The sequence below is a fragment of the Pelophylax lessonae genome (genome assembly GCF_965119305.1).
Source record: "Pelophylax lessonae genome assembly, chromosome: 3".
Lineage (NCBI taxonomy): Eukaryota > Metazoa > Chordata > Amphibia > Anura > Ranidae > Pelophylax > Pelophylax lessonae.
The window spans coordinates 109,734,102-109,754,164 of NC_138770.1; the positions used below are offsets into that span (position 1 = coordinate 109,734,102).

At 42.8% G+C, this 20,063-nt stretch overlaps 1 protein-coding gene across 2 annotated transcripts in view; it reads left to right on the forward strand.

The window, feature by feature from the left end:
* RUNX2 (RUNX family transcription factor 2) overlaps positions 1 to 20,063 on the forward strand; it is a 108,768-nt gene that overhangs the window by 82,803 nt on the left and 5,902 nt on the right. For both annotated transcript variants that reach the window (XM_082250034.1, XM_082250033.1), the window contains one exon: positions 5,297 to 5,458. In XM_082250034.1, the coding sequence (XP_082106160.1) occupies positions 5,297 to 5,458 (162 nt within the window). The remainder of the gene's footprint in view (positions 1 to 5,296; positions 5,459 to 20,063) is intronic.

Here is a 20,063-nt window from a genome sequence, read left to right on the forward strand (position 1 = left end):
TTTTGGGTTTAGATATACTTAAAGTTCCTAGTTGACATTCAGAGATGAAAGCCTTTCAGACATCCCTGCATGCACTACTGTGTTGAGGTTTCTGTGAGTTGTACAGTGCAAAGCTTTAAGCCTCGTACACACGCAACGATTGTTGGCCGTGAATTTTCGTCCAACGTCCGATCGGTCGATTGTCGGCTTGTTAGTATGATGCTGACGACAACCGACTGCGACTTTTCGGCCGAACAAAATCTGGTGTGCATGCTATAGAAATTTTTGTTGGCCGTCAACAGAACGGCCAATTGTTCTTCAGTCAGTACAGATTTCGGCAGACAAAAATGTGATGAGCAAGACTTGGCATGCTCAGAGAAGAAAAAACACACGGAAAGTAAACCAGAACATGACATCACTTCTGAAGTTGGTTTTTGTTGGCCGATAAAATTAGTGTGCAGTCTAGAGCACATTTCAACCAACACAACAACACTGGACAAAAGTCGGCCGATCGGTCGGCCAACAATCGTTGCGTGTGTACGAGGCTTTACAGTCAGGTTAGACTGATTTTAGTAGCAGGACGCTTGTTCAAGGTCAATGACTCATTAAATAGTTAAAGAATAGCACTGTTGAATCTTCAAAAAACAGTCAATAATGGAAATTCCAGCATTCCAGCATCCATCCCTTTACCTTTTCATATATACTGATATTACGCTACAATCATGCTCTGTTGCTGCTTGTACAAATGTCTGCTATCAGTTGCGTGCAACTAAAGCAGCAACTGACTGTCAGAGCATCACACCGAAAGTCATTGTGTTGCAGTTTTAGCAGACATTTTTTTAAAGAGTGGGTAAGAGTTAGAACTTCTTTTTGATGCTGCCTGTGTCCCCATTGGGGAGAGTTTCCTTATGGCACTTTTCCACTGCACTCAGCTCCACTCGGCTCTGCTTGGCCCTGCTTGGCCCTGCTTGGCTCTGTTTGGTTTTCCACTGCATGGTACCGCATGGTACAGTGTTTGAACGGTTCGGTATGGTTTGCTTTTCCACTAAAGTAAAGTGGGTGGGATAACAACGATTCTCTGACCAATCAGTGGCTAGTAGTGTCAAACAGTCAAGGCTGCATGCAAAGGATTGTGGGATACGGCCCTCTTGGAACCACAACTGAGGTGGTACTGTTTAAGCGAGCTGTACCGTTCCGTTCCATGTAGTGGGAAAGCGCCGCCGTACCATACCGAACCGTTCCAACACCGTATCATGCGGTACCATGCTGTGGAAAAGCGCGAAAGCGAGCCGAACCGCTCAGTTCCATGCAAGTGGAAAAGCGCCATTACTTCCTGTCCTTCTAACACCCTGTTACACCATGGCATACAAAAATATCACTGGGAAAGAAAGTGTGGGAACACTCACAAATGGATTCACAGTTGTAAAAAATAGACAAAGGTTCTAACTTATCTGCAATTTGCTGATGAAGAAAGTGTTTTTGTTGTTTTTCTAGAAGTTGGACTTAAAGTGTTACTAAATCCACAACAGTGAAATCGGTGTGTAGATGCAGTAAAGCATACTTGTTATACTCACTGTGCAACCAAAGGGGTTAATCCTCTGCATTGTGTAAAAAGGCTGTTTGATTCTGTCTTCTCTGATCCTCCCCTTCTTCCACAGTCCCCAAACCATCTAATGATAGAACAGAGCCTTGTGGGGCAAGCTGCACATGCTCAGTTTGGTGTATACTGCTAGAGAGTTTTTTTTTTTCTTGGGAGAGGGCATGTGATCATCCCAGGGCCAATCAGCACTGTCCAGACAGAGGATCAGGGGTCATGCAGCCTCATAGGACAATCAGGGGAGAAAGAAAACTCCTCCTACCAGCTTTAACCAGACACTGATAAAAGTCACAAGACTGCTATATAGTGCTAATGAGCAGTTTATATTTACTAAAATGATTGCATTTCCATGTGCTGTGCACTGTGGGAGACCAGATATGGTGAATGCAGGGTATTAGATTTAGTAACACTCTAATTTATAGTCTATCACCTCAGAATCATCTTTGCGATTTGGACTTTTTTTTAAACAGTCTGTGAGGATTTGGGTTGTTATACTTCTTTCAAAAGGGATTTTTTATGACACTGTCTGGTTTTCAGATAAACCACATAAAAAACAGATAGAACCAAGAACTAATATTGGTACTGCTTCCTTAAATAGGTCAGAAAAGCTCCATCATCCAACTTCAACATTAACCAGAAAAGCTGTGAGCAAAGCAATGATCCATCCAACAGGAAAAGTACCTTTTAATCCTTTTTAACAAGTGCCCAAGAAAAGTCATTGGTTGGATTTGATCCGGTGCAGCCTCCAACCTCCCTGTCTACCATGACTGTCCAGTAGTTTTTTGGGTACAGGTCAATGACTAAAGCAGACCTCATTAGGCTGACCTATAAAAAGCCTGGACCGGCTTACTAATCTCTTGCACATGCTGGCTGTGTAACGGGCTGTTTAGTTTGGATTTCCTTTGGACAGAAATTTTAGGAAATAAGAATGAAAAAGCAAACAATATGACTTATGGAAATGACACAGATGTCCTCCCTGCCAAATCTGCAGCCGGACCTCACCCTGCCAGATGGGGAAAAAAACAGGGCGAGAGGAAATTTCCGCTCATCACCCTAAACTCCACACGGCACAGTAATTATTCTTACATCGGACCTGTATTCAATGCTTCACACTAAATGAATATTTATCCACTAGGCTTTCAATAAGGGGAGGAAACAGATATATTTTCATTGAGCGGATAGTTGGAGTGATTTTGCAGTAATTAATTTAAAATAACATTTGATGTGACTTTCATATTATTACAAGCTGGCTGTTAAATGTATTTCTCATGAATGGTTAAGAACTGGTAAGATAAGATAGACAGGGAATGCATTGTCTTCTTTTTTTTTTATTCTTTATTTAAAGAGGTTGTAAACTCGTATACATTTTTTTTTTACAACCTGAAAGACAAAGACATAATGAGCTAGTATGCATCGCTTACTAGCTCATTATGAAATACTTACCTTACAACGAGCCCCCGCCGTGCCGCTCACTCACCTGTATGACGGGCGACATGTTCAGTCGCCCGTCTTCCGGAATCGCGGCATCCGGCCATCTGATTGGCTGGAGCCGCGGTGACGTCACTCCCGCGCACGCGCAAGGGAGCCGACGGTCACGGCACGGGACTCTGAAGGAACGGCACCAGAGGCCGTTCCTTCAGAGCGCATGCGCCAGTGATGTCACTGGCTGCATGTAAGGTAAATATCTCCTAAACAGTACATGTTTAGGAGATATTTACAGTACCTATAGGTAAGCCTTAATATAGGCTTACCTATAGGTAAAAGTTACAGAGGAGGGTTTACTTCCTCTTTAAAGAAAGGAGTACAACTCATACACTTTATAGAAAAACAATGTACAAATCATATTATTCAGGAAGAACAGCAAGAAGCACGATAATTGTGCAGGTTAGAAGGCAACTGTTTGCTTACACAGTTCAATGCAGTCTGAGCTTCCACATACATTATGGAATGCATTGCCTTCAATCAGTCAGGTGACTTAAAGAGGAGCTCCAGGCTCCTTCCGAAAAAAGTTAAAAGTCAGCAGTTACAAATACTGTAGCTGCTGACTTTAAATATTAGGACACTTACCTGTCCATGAATTCAGCAGTGTCCTTACCCGAGCCGATTTTTCAATCGGGTGCTGCCACCGCCATCTCCACTAAGGGAAACCCTACTGTGCATGCACAAAGCGCGCTGTGCTCTGTAAATGGGCAAGTTGTGGGGGAAGGAGGAGGGGGCTGAAATGTCAAAACCAGTTACACGCTCCCCCTCCCTTCAAAAAGGTGCCAAATAGTAACGTGCTACTGCTTTGTAGCACTACAAAGTAGTAAGCAGCACCTTCATATGTAATGAGCAAATATAGTTGCCCCTTTGTACATTTGTAATTATCAGCCAGTCATTGGAACAATTTTTATAGGGTAAAGCTGGCCATAGATGGGTCGAAATTCGGGTGCTTCAGCAGAAACCGTCCGAATTTCAATCCATCTATGAACAGGCTGGTTGTACTGAAGTGGATATATTGGTCGACATCAGTAAAACCCAGAGTTGTATAAAGTACTCGAAACCCATACTTGAGTAAAAGTACAAGTGCTCAATCAAAAAGTGACTTGAGTAGAAGTGGAAGTGCACAATCAAAAAGTGACTTGAGTAGAAGTACTAAAGTATTCAACATTTTTTGTACTTAAGTATTGCAAGTAGTTTTTTTAAAAATTTTGCTACTGAAGTACTGAAAGTAAAAGTACCAGTAGTTTTGAAAAAAAATTGCTACTCAAGTACTGAAAGTAAAAGTACAAGTACTGTGTTATGTAGTTATTAAAGAAAGAAGTCAAAAGTTTAAACATCATATTGTTTTTTGTTATTTCAAATGCAGCTTTTATTTATACATACAGTAGCATTTATTTTCGTATGTGCTGATAAAACACATGTTTTGAGCTTCATGAAACCTGCCATCTACTGTTCTGGCAGTGGTCATTTTTATAATAGTAACGAGTAACTATGCAGCCCAAAAAAAAAATATTGGAGTAGAAGTATTGAAATCATCGAAAAAATGTAGTGAAGTAAAAGTGGAAGTAGGAGAAAAAAATTCTACTCCAGGAAAGTACAGATACCGCCTTTCGGTACTTAAGTACAGTAGTGAAGTAGTTCTACTTCGTTACTATACATCTCTGGTAAAACCAGCCTGTCATTGTATTTTGACGGCATGGAAACTTCCCACTGTCAGAATACAGTATCCCAACAGGAGGCATCCTCCAATCTACACTGACTGTGTTGATGAGGGGAATCAAGCAATTTCCTTTCTTTCAACCCGTGGTTGAAGGAAAGAAAATTACATATTGTATGGACAACTTAACTGTACCTAACTATATGCCTACCAGTCTTATACTTGACCTGTCCACATTCTGGTATAAAATGCCAAAAAGATCGCAGAGCAGCTTGTCAGAAACCTCCAGGCTGGTGTGTACCCTCTGCACTTCCAATAATTCCTTTGGAGCTATTCATTCTTGTGGACCTCCTGAAAATAAATCAATAGGCGTGAGAATATGCTGTTAACAAGCAGCTGTTATGTAGTTAATGATAACCTTTTGAATCGTCGACAGCTGAGTTTAAGACTATGGAGCGTTCATCTAACTTACCTATAGCATTTGCATTTATGAATGCCATCACTAATGAATGTTAACTCAATAGCATAAAAACAATTAATGGAATGGAGACTCAGTAACAGTATACGTTTTCTGTTTGCAGACCCTAGGCAAGCACAGTCATCCCCTCCGTGGTCCTATGACCAGTCCTATCCATCGTACCTGAGCCAGATGACCTCTCCATCCATTCATTCCACAACACCCCTATCCTCCAGCCGAGGAACAGGGCTCCCGGCTATCTCAGATGTGCCTAGACGCCTCTCAGGTAAGTGCCCACTGGCTCTACCATATTGTGCTGATCTTCAGATATATTGCCCCTTCTTTTCCCTCACTTCCTTTTCCCTCCTTCCTTTTTAGGTTCTTAAAGGTTTAAATTAAAGAAACAATTGTTGTCAAATGTTGCTGCTACACGATTGCTTTTTGCAATATGTAGTCAAATAAAATCTATTTGTAGTGTCACAGTTTATTGAGGACGTCATCCAACTTCGAGACATAGTTTTTTGCAGTCTAGTCCAAATCTTTGCCACCTCTGTGAGGCTGTAAACCTTCACCACATAAATACAAATGATGCTGACTTCATCAGGCTCATGCTACCTTTGGGAGGATGATGTCACTGGTGATTTCAAGTAGAAAGTTCGTTCACCTATCATAGATCTATCCTAGACAAATTGGTCTGCAGAACCAAAATTCATCACCAGTTATCCTTTGGACATCTGTTTTTCCATAGTAAGATACCCAAAAACTTGTACACAGTACTCATTTGTTTTACCCAGAAACATCATTTGATATTATTATTATACAGGATTTATATAGCGCCAACCATTTGTGCAGCACTTTGCAAAATAGAGGCAGACAGTACAGTTGAAATACACTTCAGAGGAATCGGAGGGCCCTGCACATTAGAGCTTACAATTTAGAAGGGTGGGTCAAGTGATACAAAGGGCAATAACGCTTGGGGATTAGCAGATGGAGAAAGTAAAAGTACAGTATATTAGTTAGAGGCAGTATAGGACTCTCTGAAGAGATGGGTATTCAGGGTTTGTCTAAAGGTGGATATAGTGCAAAAGAGTCAGACAGATTGGGGTAGGGAGTTCGAGAGGGTGGTAGAGGCTCTGGAGAAGTCCTGGAGTATGTGAGATGGTGACAGAGGAGCTAGAGAGAAGAAGGTCTTGGGTGGAGCAAAGTTTGGTTGGTATTTTGAGATGTGGTTGGTGATGTAGGTTGGGGAAGAGTTGTGGATGGCTTTGTAGGTTGTTGTTAGTAATTAAAATTTTATTTGTTAGGTGAGTGGAAGCCAATGTAGAGATTGGCAGAGAGGAATAGTGGACAGTGAGAAGTTGGTAAGGAGGATGAGTCTGGTAGTAGCATTCATAATGGACTGAGCATTGTGGAATCTGTAAGCTATATAATCCTTACTGTTGGACAAAAAATCTTTCCAGATTTGAACATCCCTTTCCATTGCCTATGGCTGGCTTTACAGGCAGTATTTTTAATTAGAACACTAAGGCTCCATTCACACCTGGGCGTTTTTGTTTCAGGCGTTTTTTTCAGGCATTTTTATGGGCATTTTTGCAGGAGTTTTACAGGCGTTTTTTTTGCAGGCGTTTTTAGATTGACTAGAGACCAATGGAAAACGCCTGTAATCTGCCCAAAAAGAAGCTCATGTACTTTTTTGAGCGTTCAGGCGTAAAAACGCTCAGATGTGAACAGGGGCCATTTAAATGAATGGGGTTTTACTTGTTGGGCGTTTTGGAAACGTTTCTTTTGAGCGTTTTTGGAGCTGAAAACGCCCAGGTGTGAATGGAGCCTTAGGCAGGTCATAGATTATGCAGTTTTCTTTTCTTCCGCCACGGGTGAAAGGAAAGAAATTTGCTGGATTCCCCCATCAACACATCTGGGAGGATCAGAGTACAGCTATTTCTTCTCCTCTAACCCAAGATCAACTTGAGTACAAATAATACATGGATCAAAATTTGTCCGGCCCCTTAGCCGCACTTTTCTTTTCTGTGCCAATGCAGGTAAGATATTTGAGATCTTGTCTCAATTTGACCCCCGATCGTACAATTCTGTAACTATATTATATAGGTGGAAGCTTGGTGACCTTGTTATCCTGATGATTTACTGTACTATGTTGTCTGTTTGTTCTTTCTTTAAAATTCTGAATAAAAACATAGGAAACAAAAATTGACCTGGCAAATTGAATCCATGTTTGGCCATGTATGTATGGCCGGCTAGGTTAATTTTCAAACACAACCCCTTACTGGTGCATATTAAAATCTCTGCATCAAATGTTTCCACGCTGACATTATTGGCCAATAGTTGCAATCTAAAGAGACACATTGTTCATTTATAGAGACATTGTTTTACACTGGTAATGACATTAGTGTGTGGGCGTTCTAAAAACAATTGTCACTGTCACACCCAGATGGCCCACGTTGACTTTGCTGTGTTTCTTCAAGCCGGCAAATAAATACTCCGCTCAGAATAATGTTATTTTGTTGTCTGGAGACATTACACAGCTCAGCCCTGTGTTATAATCCTTACTACAAAAACATATCCTATTGTGACATGAATTGTTATTTCCGATTATTGATACATGTTGGAATTTTCATTTCATTGTTAGTGATAAAATATTTATTTAAACCTCATACTTTGCTTACAGCTATAAATATTACTAGCGGCAGACTCCAATAGAGTGCAATAGTAAAGTGCAACTCTTCATCTACAGAGGAAATGATAAAAGGATTCCTGCTTACCTAAAATTATTTACAGCTGACCCTCAGGAAATGGGAAAATTCTCCCTTAAAGTGGCACTGCAGAGATTCACTGTTCATTTGGGTGTAGGGGCATGGAAAAGTAGATTTACTTTCCCGATCCTCCACTCTTTTGTGCTGTTTTCCCCATGCATCTGTTCCACCATGCAGTCTACAATCCTAAATCATAGCCCTGCATTGGCCATGAGGGTGCAGAGGGACAGCCTACCACTGGAGAATGGTGGAGTGCACTCTGCCAGGTGAGCGGAGGATCAGGTACTGTAAGTAAAAGTGCTTTTTCCAGACCCTAGATTAAACCAGCAGCCAACCCTTTCAGTGTAGGTGCAGCACCACCGCAAGGGAGAATGTTCGGGTTTCCCGAAGTTGGGTTTTAGCAGTGGCAGAACTACCAGGGTCTCAAAGGTCCAACTTGCAACTGGGCCCTGGCTTTCCACCACCATTTGGGGGCCTTAAGACAGCAGGAGGTGGCCAGCTGAAGAACATGAGAAATGGCCCTGTGATGGGGTCAAGGGGGGACCCTTCATGGTTTCCTGCACCTGGACCCTGAAGGTTGTAGTTACGCCTCTGGGTTTTATGTAGAGGCCTTACATTGAAAACTTAATTTCCTTTATGATTTTGTCTCTAAAATGTTGAGTGCGGTGCTGGGTGGATGGGCATAATATCAATATTAGTCTAAAAAAAATTCCTTGCATGTGCTAATTCTGTTCTGGGGCTGCAGTTAGTTGCACTGTGCATTGCTGCCAATTTGTCAGACATGGGTGATTTGACTTGAAATGTAGCCAGTGAGGATGGAAATATGGGAGCTGCTTTTGTAATTTAAAGAGGCAGGCCCTGGAACTAGCATGAAGCCAGTAGAGACTAAAAAGTTCCTACCTTGCATTTCCTTTCAAGATTAGTGATTGGGCAGTGAAAGCAGGATCAGAATGACATCTGAACCCTCACATATTAAACACATGTTAGAAGTAGCCGTTGACAATTTTTTTTATTCTCAAATTTTCCTTTTACTATAATTGAGACACTGTTTTGCATCGAGCAATGTCTGACCTGCGCACCCTGGTGGCCATTAGTGGTGTTGCACCATTTTTCAGTCAACTGGTGTCACACCAAGTACAATAAAGCCCAAATCCCTCTTGGGTCTGCCAGTTTTATGCCACATCTAAAGGACCCTGCATCTGACTAAATTCAGTATCCTTGGTAACCCTACTTTCATTGGTGCCATTTTTCTTTCCAGAATGCTGAATAGGGCTCATTTTAATCAGAAACCAAAAAAATAGCAGTTGAGGTCACTGGATTTAACAGCTGATGCTTTTAGGGCCTGTGTAGATGGAGCTTTTGTTTGCGTTAGAAGGGCATTGAATTCCTATGCAAGTCTATGGGAATGCAATGCAGCTTTAGCTCCAATTCACACCTGAACTGAGTGTTTTTAGTAGGTTGGACAGCCTTCCTAGAAGAGTTGAAGCTGTTATAGCTGCAAAGGGTGGGCCAACTCAATATTGAACCCTACGGACTAAAACTGGGATGCCATTAAAGGTCATTTGCGTGTAAAGGCAGGTGTCCCAATTATTTTGACGATATAGTGTATAGTTCATCCGGAAAGTATTCACAGCGCTTCACTTTCTCCACATTTTGTTATGTTCCAGCCTTATTCCAAAATTGATTAAATTCATTATTTTCCTCAAAATTCTACAAATAATACTGCATAATGACAATGTGAAAGAAGTTAGTTTGAAATCTTTGCAAATTTATTAGAAAAAAAAAACGAAAAAAAATTGCATGTATATAAGTATTCACAGCCATTGCCACGACACTCAAACTTGAGCTCAGGTGCATTCTGTCTCCACTGATCATCCTTGAGATGTTTCTACAACTTGACTGGAGTCCACCTGTGATAAATTCAGTTGATTGGACATGATTTAGAAAGGCATTCACCTGTCTATATAATGTCCACAGTTAACGGTGCATGTCAGAGCACAAACCAAGCCATGAAGTCCAAGGAATTGTCTGTAAACCTCTGAGACAGGATTGTATCAAGGCACAGATCTGGGAAGGGAAAGGGATACAGAAAATTTTCTGCAGCATTGAAGGTCCCAATGAGCACAGTGGCCCCCATCATCGGTAAATTGAAGAAGTTTGAAACCACCAGAACTCTTCCTAGAGCGGGCTGCATGGCCAAACTGGGTGATCGGGAGAGAAGGGCCTTAGTTAGGGAGGTGACCAAGAACCCAATGGTCACTCTGACAGAGCTCCAGCATTTCTCTGTAGAGAGAGGAGAACATTTCAGAAGAACAACCATCTCTGCAGCACTCCAGCAATCAGGCCTGTATGGTAGAGTGGCCAGATGGAAGTCACTCCTCAGTAAAAGGCACATGACAGCCCACTTGGAGTTTGCCAAAAGGCACCTGAAGGACTCTCAGACCATGAGACACACAAAATTCTCTGGTCTGATGAAACAAGGATTGAACTCTTTGGCCTGAATGGCAAGCATCATGTCTGGAGGAAACCAGGCACTGCTCATCACCTGGCCAATACCATCCCTACAGTGAAGCATGGTGGTGGCAGTATCATACTGTGGGGGTGTTATTCAGTGACAGAAACTGGAAGACTAGTCAGGATGGAGGGAAAGCTGAATGCTGCAATGTACAGAGACATCCTTGAAGAAAACCTGCTCCAGAGCACTCTGGACCTCAGACTGGGGCGCAGGTTTAACTTCCAATAGGACAATGACCCTAAGCACACAGCCGAGATAACAAAGGAGTGGCTATGGGACAACTCTGTAAATATCCTTGAGTGGCCCAGCCAGAGACCAGACTTGAATCAAATTAAACATCTCAGGAGAGATCTGAAAATAATTGTGCACCCACACTCCCCATCCAACCTGATGGAGCTTGAGAGGTCCTGCAAAGAACAGTGAGAGAAACTGCCCAAAATAGGTGTGCCAAGCTTGTAGCATCATACTCAAAAAGACTTGAGGCTGTAATTGGTGCCAAAGGTGCTTCAACAAAGTACTGAGCAAAGGCTGTGAATACTTACTGTATGTACATGTGATTTTTTTTTTTCCGTTTTGTTATTTTGAATAAACTTGCAAAGATTTCAAACCAAACACTGTAACAAAACAGAATGTGGAAAAAGCTAAGCGCTGTGAAAACTTTTTGGATATATATATATATATATAGGGCTTTTTTTTCAGAGAATAGGTGCAGGAACTCCCCCCTTCCGAGTCTCCCCTTGTCTCCACCCCCTACCCACCTCTGAGCAGCGTCTCTTGGTTCCATCCCCTACCCAACTCTCAGTACCCTCCCTTTCAGAGAATACAGAACCAAGTTTTATTTTGTGGTGCTAAATAATGTGTATGGAAATTGTGAATGATAACAAGAAAAGCACTAAAATAGATCCCCTGCAGACTACCCCCCCCCCCCCCCCCACACAACAATAATCCCCCCCAAAGCAAAAATAGACCACCCACAACAAAATACCATCTTCAGAAACGAAAGATCCACCCCAACATTACTCCCCCAGCAGCACCAACAGAACTCCCAGCAGCCTACATTAAGGGTCCATTCACACTAGCGCGACTTGTCAGGCGACTTGGTCGCCTGACAAGTCGCGGTCGGTCACCTGCCATTGATTAGCACAGGACCCGTTCTAATAGGAGCGACACAAGTCGCTCCGACTTAGAAAAAGGGTTCTGTACTACTTTGGGGCGACCTGGAAGCGACTTGCATTGACTTCAATTATATGAAGTCCCTGCAAGTCGCACAGAGGTCTCGGTGCACGCTGTGCACCGCGACTTCACAGGTCGCCCCAGCAAGTCGTGTCGCGCCAGTCTGAATGAGCGCTTATAGACCTCTCCCTCAACACCAGCAACAACAAACCCTCACACAAAAACAGATCCCCGCCAGTGACAATAGATCCTCCAGCAGCCAGCATCAATAGACCCTCCAGCACCCTTTACCATTACATACATTTAGTGCTGGAAGTGCCAGAACTGCGTTCCCCCACGTTCCAGCTGAAAAAAGGCCTGTGTATATATATATATATATATATACATATATATGTATATATATACATATATATGTATGTATATATATATATATATATATATATATATATATATATATATATATATATATATATGTGTATATTACACAGTGCTCTAGCAAACCTAAAGTAAGTCAGTTTCTCCCTCTTATAGGATGAAAACACTCTCTGTTTTGTCCCCCTCTTGTCACCCTGTCACACAGGCTTCTGTTGCAGACTAGGTGGCCATTTTGACACACATTAGGTAAGCTTGGTCCACTGTTGCCACCATTGGATAAAAGGAAAAGAATGTCATGCGGCCATCACTGAAGTCCATGTAGAGAGGAAGTGGCCGCAAAGAGGATGCAGGAGATCAGTAGCACTAAAATGGAACACAGAATGGAAAAATGGTGAAAGGAGTATTTTATTAGAAAAAAATAGGCAGCTCTTTAAATACACAATTCTTTAGCAGGCCAAAAGTCATTCAGTCAGGGTTTACATGTACTGTAAAATGATTAAGGATATAATTTCAAAGTAAAATATATGTCCAAATAAAACACTTTTTTTTTTTTCATTTTCTGGCGAGTGAAGACAACTTTTCCCTTTAACAACGCTAGATTCGTCTACCGCAGCATTCTCTACCCTTACATTCCTAATTCTCCCCTAATCCCGGATAACAAATGCTGATTCTCAGCGCCCCCAGCAGATGATCAATCACATCCTCCTGACGCTGCAGAATCTTAAACCTGCCTTATCGAAAACTAGATTAAACACGCCGGTCCCCCTCAGCTTATCCTGTCGGCGATTAACTTTTCAGAGTTCGATCAGAATTATAAATGGTGTTTCGGGGAGAACTGACCCGGGCACACGTGTAGTGAAAAGAGCGCCCTTTGTAGTCTAGGCTTCGAGGAATCCCCCCACATCGTTGGACCCAATCTTGAGTGACAGGTGCTCAGTTCAAATCCACTTGACCATCCGTTATCAGATATTTATGTCTGCGGCATGATCCCCCCCCCCCATTTTTTTTTTTTGCCTTCTGAAAAGCGAAGACGGGCAAGGGTAAGCTTGTCGTCTGTCCTTGTTTTAGGGGGTCATATCTCAGGCTCCTAACCACATCTGAAGCCTCTCGGCTCATTATAAATTTCATGGCAGCAGATTTGCTGAAAGTGTTTCCATATGTTTTGTCCTAATATATCTCGTCCTTTTTTTTTCCGCTCTCTTTCTCCAAGCGGAATACAAACTCACGCACACGCTGGCTGGAAATGACTCCAGGATGTGACAGGGAGAGTCACATGGTCTGTGTGGCAATGTGGGTGGCCTCTCGGAATAATCCAGCTGCCTCAGGACTGGCTTTTGTTCTACACTAGATTTAGTTTCAAAGTGAAAGACACCCCCCCCCCCCTTCTTTTTTTTACTTTACTTCAGCTTTCATAGTGGCTAATCAATCTGTCAGGGGGGAGCCGCCGAGTTCCGTCTAATGAGCCTGTCCTGTTTGAAGAGGCATGGAGGGGAAGAAATGCCAAGCTTCATTTCATGTGCCGGTTTGATGTCCTGCTGAAATTTTCTAAAATGTCATTTGTTAGAAGCATTGCTCGTTATGACAAAATCTTTTGGGGCAATTAAAGGTGTGCTCTGACCAAAAATTGAAGTAGATGTACACCCAATCACTAAAATCTCATATAAGCTAGTAAAGTGTATCCAAACCCAAAACCAAAAATGTAATATATTTCAGCTTACAAGTACTGGCTGCATTCATTTTCACCTGGTAATCCTGCAAATAAAACACCTTCCTGTTCCTGGGTGGCTACACTCACTCCTTCACTATATCTATGGAGGGAGCCAAGATTGTCACCCTAGGTTGCTCTCATAACATGGAATAAAAGGTAATTCTGTAATGGCGCAGGATATAGTTGATTGTAAGCTCTAACAAGCACGGTCCTCTGATTCCTTCTGTATTGAAGCATATTGTATTTGTACTTTCTACCCTCAAGTTGCAAAGCGCTGCGTAAACTGCCGGCGCTATATAAACACTATATAATAATAATAATAATAATAATAATAATAATAATAATATAGTACATCTAACGGAAAGCCCTACTCAAAGTGTACTAGAACATAAAAACATCAGAGTCTATATAAAGTTCCGAAATCCATAAAGAAGTATAGGTGGCAGCTCCTCAGTGAGAAGTTATCTCTGTAAATTTATAAGAGGAACTACAGAGGGCGCCACCTAATTGCAATATATATATAAAACAGGAACAAGCATAGTAAAGCCTGCTAGCTTTTAAGTCCTTTTATTTTAAATATATAAGAAGTACCTTTGATAATTTGTAAACAGGCACAAATGGGTCAAAAACCAGCAGACTGTCAGCTCAAGAGAAAGGAACGCTGTAACGGCTAAGCAAGCATGATGTCTTTAGTAACAGCCAATCCCGACACGTTTCGTCATCTGTTACGTCTTCCCAGGGGCAGGCCAAATGTCAGATACCGGCAGTATATATATACTGTATATATATATATATAAAACTTTTTTAAATCTCACAATTAGCAACTCACTTGGTGAACAGAAAGGTTGGCATTAATCCATCGATAAGTAGTAAATGATGTCTAGCCTTGCAGTGTGCTTCCTGGAAGACATTATTATTATTATTATACAGGATTTATATAGTGCCTGCAGTTTTCGCAGCACTTTACAACAGAAGGGCAGACAGTACAATTACAATACAATTCAATATGGGAAGAATCAGAGGGCCCTGCTTCTTAGAGCTTACAATCTAGGAGGGAGGGTCATTTGATACAAAAGGTAATCACTATAGGGGATGATCTGATGGAGAAAATAAAAGGACAGTTGTTAGGTGTTGGTAGGATGGGCTTCTCTGAAGAGGAGGGTTTTCAGGGATTGTCTAAAAGCAAACAGAGTAGGAGATAATCGGACAGATTGGGGTAAGGAGTTCTATAGGATAGGAGAGGCTTGGGAAAAGTCCTGGTGGGAAGCATGGGAGGAGGTGACGAGGGAGCTAGAGAGCAGGAGGTCTTGGGAGGAATGAAGAGAACGAGTAGGTAGCCAATGCAGCCACCAGCCAATACTGTAGGCGGCAGAAGCTGATACCTGAAGTGGTGATTCCAGCACTTTTGGTTTCTGGCGACCATAGTATCGGCTGATTAATGACTTCTTTTCTGTACACCCAGTAAGTTGCCAATTGTGAGTTTTAATAAAAGGTTTTTTTACATACTGCACTTATTTGGCGCCCTCTGCTGTTCCTGCTCTCCTAATGTGGCCTACAAACATGTCCATATCTTGATCTCTATTACTTCGGTGCAGCTCACAGAAAGTGACAAGGATTTCTACCTAGATCAACAGGTATTTTGTGTATTTGCTTAAAATGTTCTGTAACATATTGCATATTTGTTTTTGGGTTTTGCGTTAGGTAAATGGCAGGATGGGCTAAATATTAGAAGTGCACCCCCAGCAGCCATTCCTGGCATGTTCAATCTTCACCCAGCACAGAGCGTTGTTTGGGGAGCACTTCTAACATTCGCCCATCCTGCCATTTGGCCAGGACAGAGTGGAGGTCAATCACTTACAGCTTTTTGCAGACAGGCTGTGAAGGACATATGAAGTGGAAAATTGTCAGATTTTTAATATTCTGAACTGTTGCAATGTGCTGGAGGTGATGGAAAGCATGAATGACTTTTTGTAAAATGTTCAGAAAGATGGACAAACCCTTTAAATCTGCAGCTTTCATTTAAAATAATACCAGGTGATCTGGCAATGAAGGTTCTTAATTAGGGATTTCCTGTCGAAGGGTGAAAACTCTCTGTCCCTGTGTCTTTGTTGCGCTACTTTATTGTCAACCTATCACAAGGACTTTTTATAGTAACTAAAGGTGGCTTTGTCAACACACATTATGCTTTCTGAGAAATGTAGACAGGAAGTGTCTGCAAAGAGGCTGCAGGAGGGCAGAAAGACTGAGATGTAGCAGAGATGAAAACATTATTTTATTACAAAAAAAAACAGAAAAAGCATGATGACATTACATAGAAATGAACAGAAAGGTGAAAAATCTTCTGTGCTGTAGCTGCCCCCAGACCCCCCATTCTTACCTGAGTCCGATCTGATCCAGCGATGTGCTCGAGCGCAGCGGGTCCAGCTGCTGTCTCTCTCCTCATTGGATAGATTCTTAGCTGTCACCCGCTGCTGTCTCTCTCCTCATTGGATAGATTTTTAACTGTCTCCAGCTGCTGTCTCTCTCCTCATTGGACAGATTCACAGCTGGTTCCAGCTGCTGTGTCTCTCCTCATTGGACAAATTCATAGCTGGCTCCCGCTGCTGTCTCTCTCCTCATTGGATAGATTCATAGCTGGCTCCAGCTACTGTCTCTCTCCTCATTGGACAGATTCATAGCTGGCTCCAGCTGCTGTCTCTCTCCTCATTGGACAGATTCATAGCTGGCTCCCGCTGCTGTCTCTTTCCTCATCGGACAGATTAATAGCTGGCTCCAGCTACTGTCTCTCTCCTCATTGGACAGATTCATAGCTGGCTCCCACTGCTGTCTATCTCCTCATTGGATAGATTTTTAGCTGGCTCCAGCTACTGTCTCTCTCCTCATTGGACAGATTCATAGCTGGCTCCAGCTGCTGTCTCTCTCCTCATTGGACAGATTCATAGCTGGCTCCCGCTGCTGTCTCTTTCCTCATCGGACAGATTCATAGCTGGCTCCAGCTGCTGTCTCTCTCCTCATCGGACAGATTCATAGCTGGCTCCCGCTGCTGTCTCTTTCCTCATCGGACAGATTAATAGCTGGCTCCAGCTACTGTCTCTCTCCTCATTGGACAGATTCATAGCTGGCTCCCGCTGCTGTCTATCTCCTCATTGGATAAATTTTTAGCTGGCTCCAGCTACTGTCTCTCTCCTCATTGGACAGATTCATAGCTGGCTCCCGCTGCTGTCTCTTTCCTCATTGGACAGATTAATAGCTGGCTCCAGCTACTGTCTCTCTCCTCATTGGACAGATTCATAGCTGGCTCCCACTGCTGTCTATCTCCTCATTGGATAGATTTTTAGCTGGCTCCAGCTACTGTCTCTCTCCTCAATGGATAGATTCATAGCTGGCTCCAGCTGCTGTCTCTCTCCTCATTGGACAGATTCATAGCTGGCTCCAGCTGCTTTCTCTCTCATTGGGTAGATTCATAGCTGGCTTCAGCTGCTGTCTCTCTCCTCATTGGACAGATTCATAGCTGGCTCCAGCTGCTGTCTCTCTCATTGGATAGATTCATAGCAGGCTCCCGCTGCTGTCATTCACATCCAGTGACACAGGAGCAGAGGGCAGTGCCAAGTCCCACTGTCTGTGTCAATGGACACAGCAGCGGGACTCGGGAACGAGCCTGCATGGGTGCCCCCATGGAAAGCGGCTTTCTGTGGGAGAACCCAATGAAGAGGAGGGGCCTGGAACCCCTGGAGACCCCAGTAGAAGAGGATCGGGGCTGCTCTGTGCAAAATGATTGCACACAGCAGGAGCACAGCGCCGCCAAGACCACGTGCACATAATCACGTGATTATGCGCAGCCGAGCTGCCCTGCCGCAGTAAATCTGTGTGGGGCAGTCGGCAAGTGATTAAAGTGTATTTTTTTCCAAACAATTGCATTTGAAAAACCGCTGCACAAATACCGTTTGGCATAAAACATTTCAAGGATCGCCATTTTATTCCCTAGGGTCTCTGCTAAGAAAATAAATATATACTGTTTGGGGGTTCTAAGCAATTTTCTTGCAAAAAATACTGGTTTAAACCTGTAAACAAAAAGTGCCAGAAAGAGCTTGGTCTTCAAGTCAAAAAATGAGCTAGCGGAGGAGAAACAGCAGCTCACTAGTCTTCCAAGTGAATAGCTGTGCATGGGAGGCATGTCAGGACAAGTCAGATCATTTGAGGAGAGCAGGCTGAGTTTCCAGCATAGCCAGAAAACTGACCATGCTGTGCCCTCATGCTTAGGGTGATCAGTTTTTAAAAGGAAAGCAATACAAAGAAAAGAGTATACTTTTTCATGCAAGTGCATGGTACAGCAGTCACATATCAGGAATTTGAAATGTTGGGTGTACATACTCTTTAAGTAATACTGTACTGTCCTTCCCATCCTCCTCTGTGAGAACCGTGTCTTGTGACTAAGCGCAATTGAAACCATTAAGTTAAACAAATATTTGATCTTCGAATGTCTGCAATCAATTTCCATCAACAGCCAGCGTCTCGGGTCCCTCCGTGGGCTGCGATGTACTGAGCGATGTAAACAAATACAGTTTTATTACTCCTGGGCAGAACCGTAAATATTATTCCACCGCCGGGGAGAACAAATAGCTTCAGAGTTTTTGTTTCGGTCCTGGCAGATCAGCCTGACCCTCAATGGCAACAATGAAATGTTTATTAGGGCAGAATCTGAGTAATCCGTGCAGGGATCCTACCGCGGGACTTGTCACGGGGGGCTTTTAGCGACAATGTTTTGTTACTCTGAAGAAGACTCTGTTTACTCTCAGCTTGTAAATAAAAAGATTCTTAATTCCGTCTTCCTTTTCCTGTTCAAATCGGCATAGATTAAATAAAGCGTAAACATAAAGTTTACCTCCCAACATTCTGGAGAAAGAAATGCGGGAGCCAATTTACATCAACGTTTTAGAAATAAAGCACAGGACTTTTTCCAGTCATTTCAGACAACCTAATAAAGACGGTCAGTATCTGATGCTTACGTAGAGTTTCTAAAGTCACCTGCCGAGCGCTGTTCTTTCAGATGGATATCCTCATTAACAGTAACAACAACAAAAAACAAAAAGGAAAAAACCCACACTAACGCCTACGGGAGATTATTTGGAAAGACGAAAATAGTTGTGTTGCCTGGCAAACATAAAAAGCAAAACAGATATACAGATAAGCAAAAATAAAAATCCAATTCATTGCTAGAAACAAGACCCGGATGTATCCTGTATGCTGGATTTTCTAGCAGGACTGGAGAAATCCCAGAATCCAGGTAGCCAATGCCACCTAAAAATCACTTCTACTTTGGAGTTGTCTCTATTTGTTGGTAATAAAGCTGCCTCCTCAAAACGTCTTGCTGGATTGGTCAATCTGACCTAGACTGGCTCCTAAATTCTATAACAAAATGATATTAAATCCATTTTTAGTAAAAGTTCTACTATCCACATTTTACAAAACAAAAATGTTTTTTTTTTTATCACTTTAATTTGTCCACACCTGTTTTTATAGTATGTCTGTAGTTTCTGGTGAAGGGTGAGCTTAAGGGTCTAATACTGATTTTTGGGGGATTTCCATGCAAACAGAAATATGCGCGAGGTCTCCTGCAAGATTTCATATCGGACCCATTTTTTGAGCACGCAGCCCGGCAGGGCAGAAAAACGGGGGTGGGGTGGCAAGCATGTGAGCCTGCTTCTTGGACCATACCAGGCCACTTGCTCTTAACATGGGGGGGGGGGGGGTGATACCTTGCCAGGGGGAACCACCTGGCAAAGCACCTTGTTCCCATGTTGATGACGACTAAGCGCCACTTCCCCACAACCCTGGCTGAGTGGTGTTGGGGGACTGCAGGTAGGGGGCTTATTGAAATCTGGAAACCCCTTAAACAATAAGGGGGGCAACCATATACTGCAACTCCCCTCCCTCCCAACACACATACTTTTTATCATATAGTCTCAACAGAACATTAGGGGATATCTTTCCAAAGTGATGGAAATCCCCTTAGACCATGGGTGTCCAACCTTTTGGCTTCTCTGGGCCGCATTAAGTGTAGAGAAATTTTCTCGGGCCGCATATAAAATATATACTATAGTTAAGGTATAAAAGTAATAAAATGCCGCCGCGCCCTTCCCACGCTCCTGCACCCCCCGCACTAATTGAGCACAACTAGAGGATGATCAAATGAAATGGAATCAGTATATAGAGGTTTACTTCTTCTGAGAGATAATAAAGGAACACTCTAACCACCATCACCACTTCAGTGATTCGAATTGGTAATGGTGGTAGGAGTCAGAAACACTGCACATGCTCGCCTCCCCCCCCCCCCCTCCTCTGAGGCAGCCTT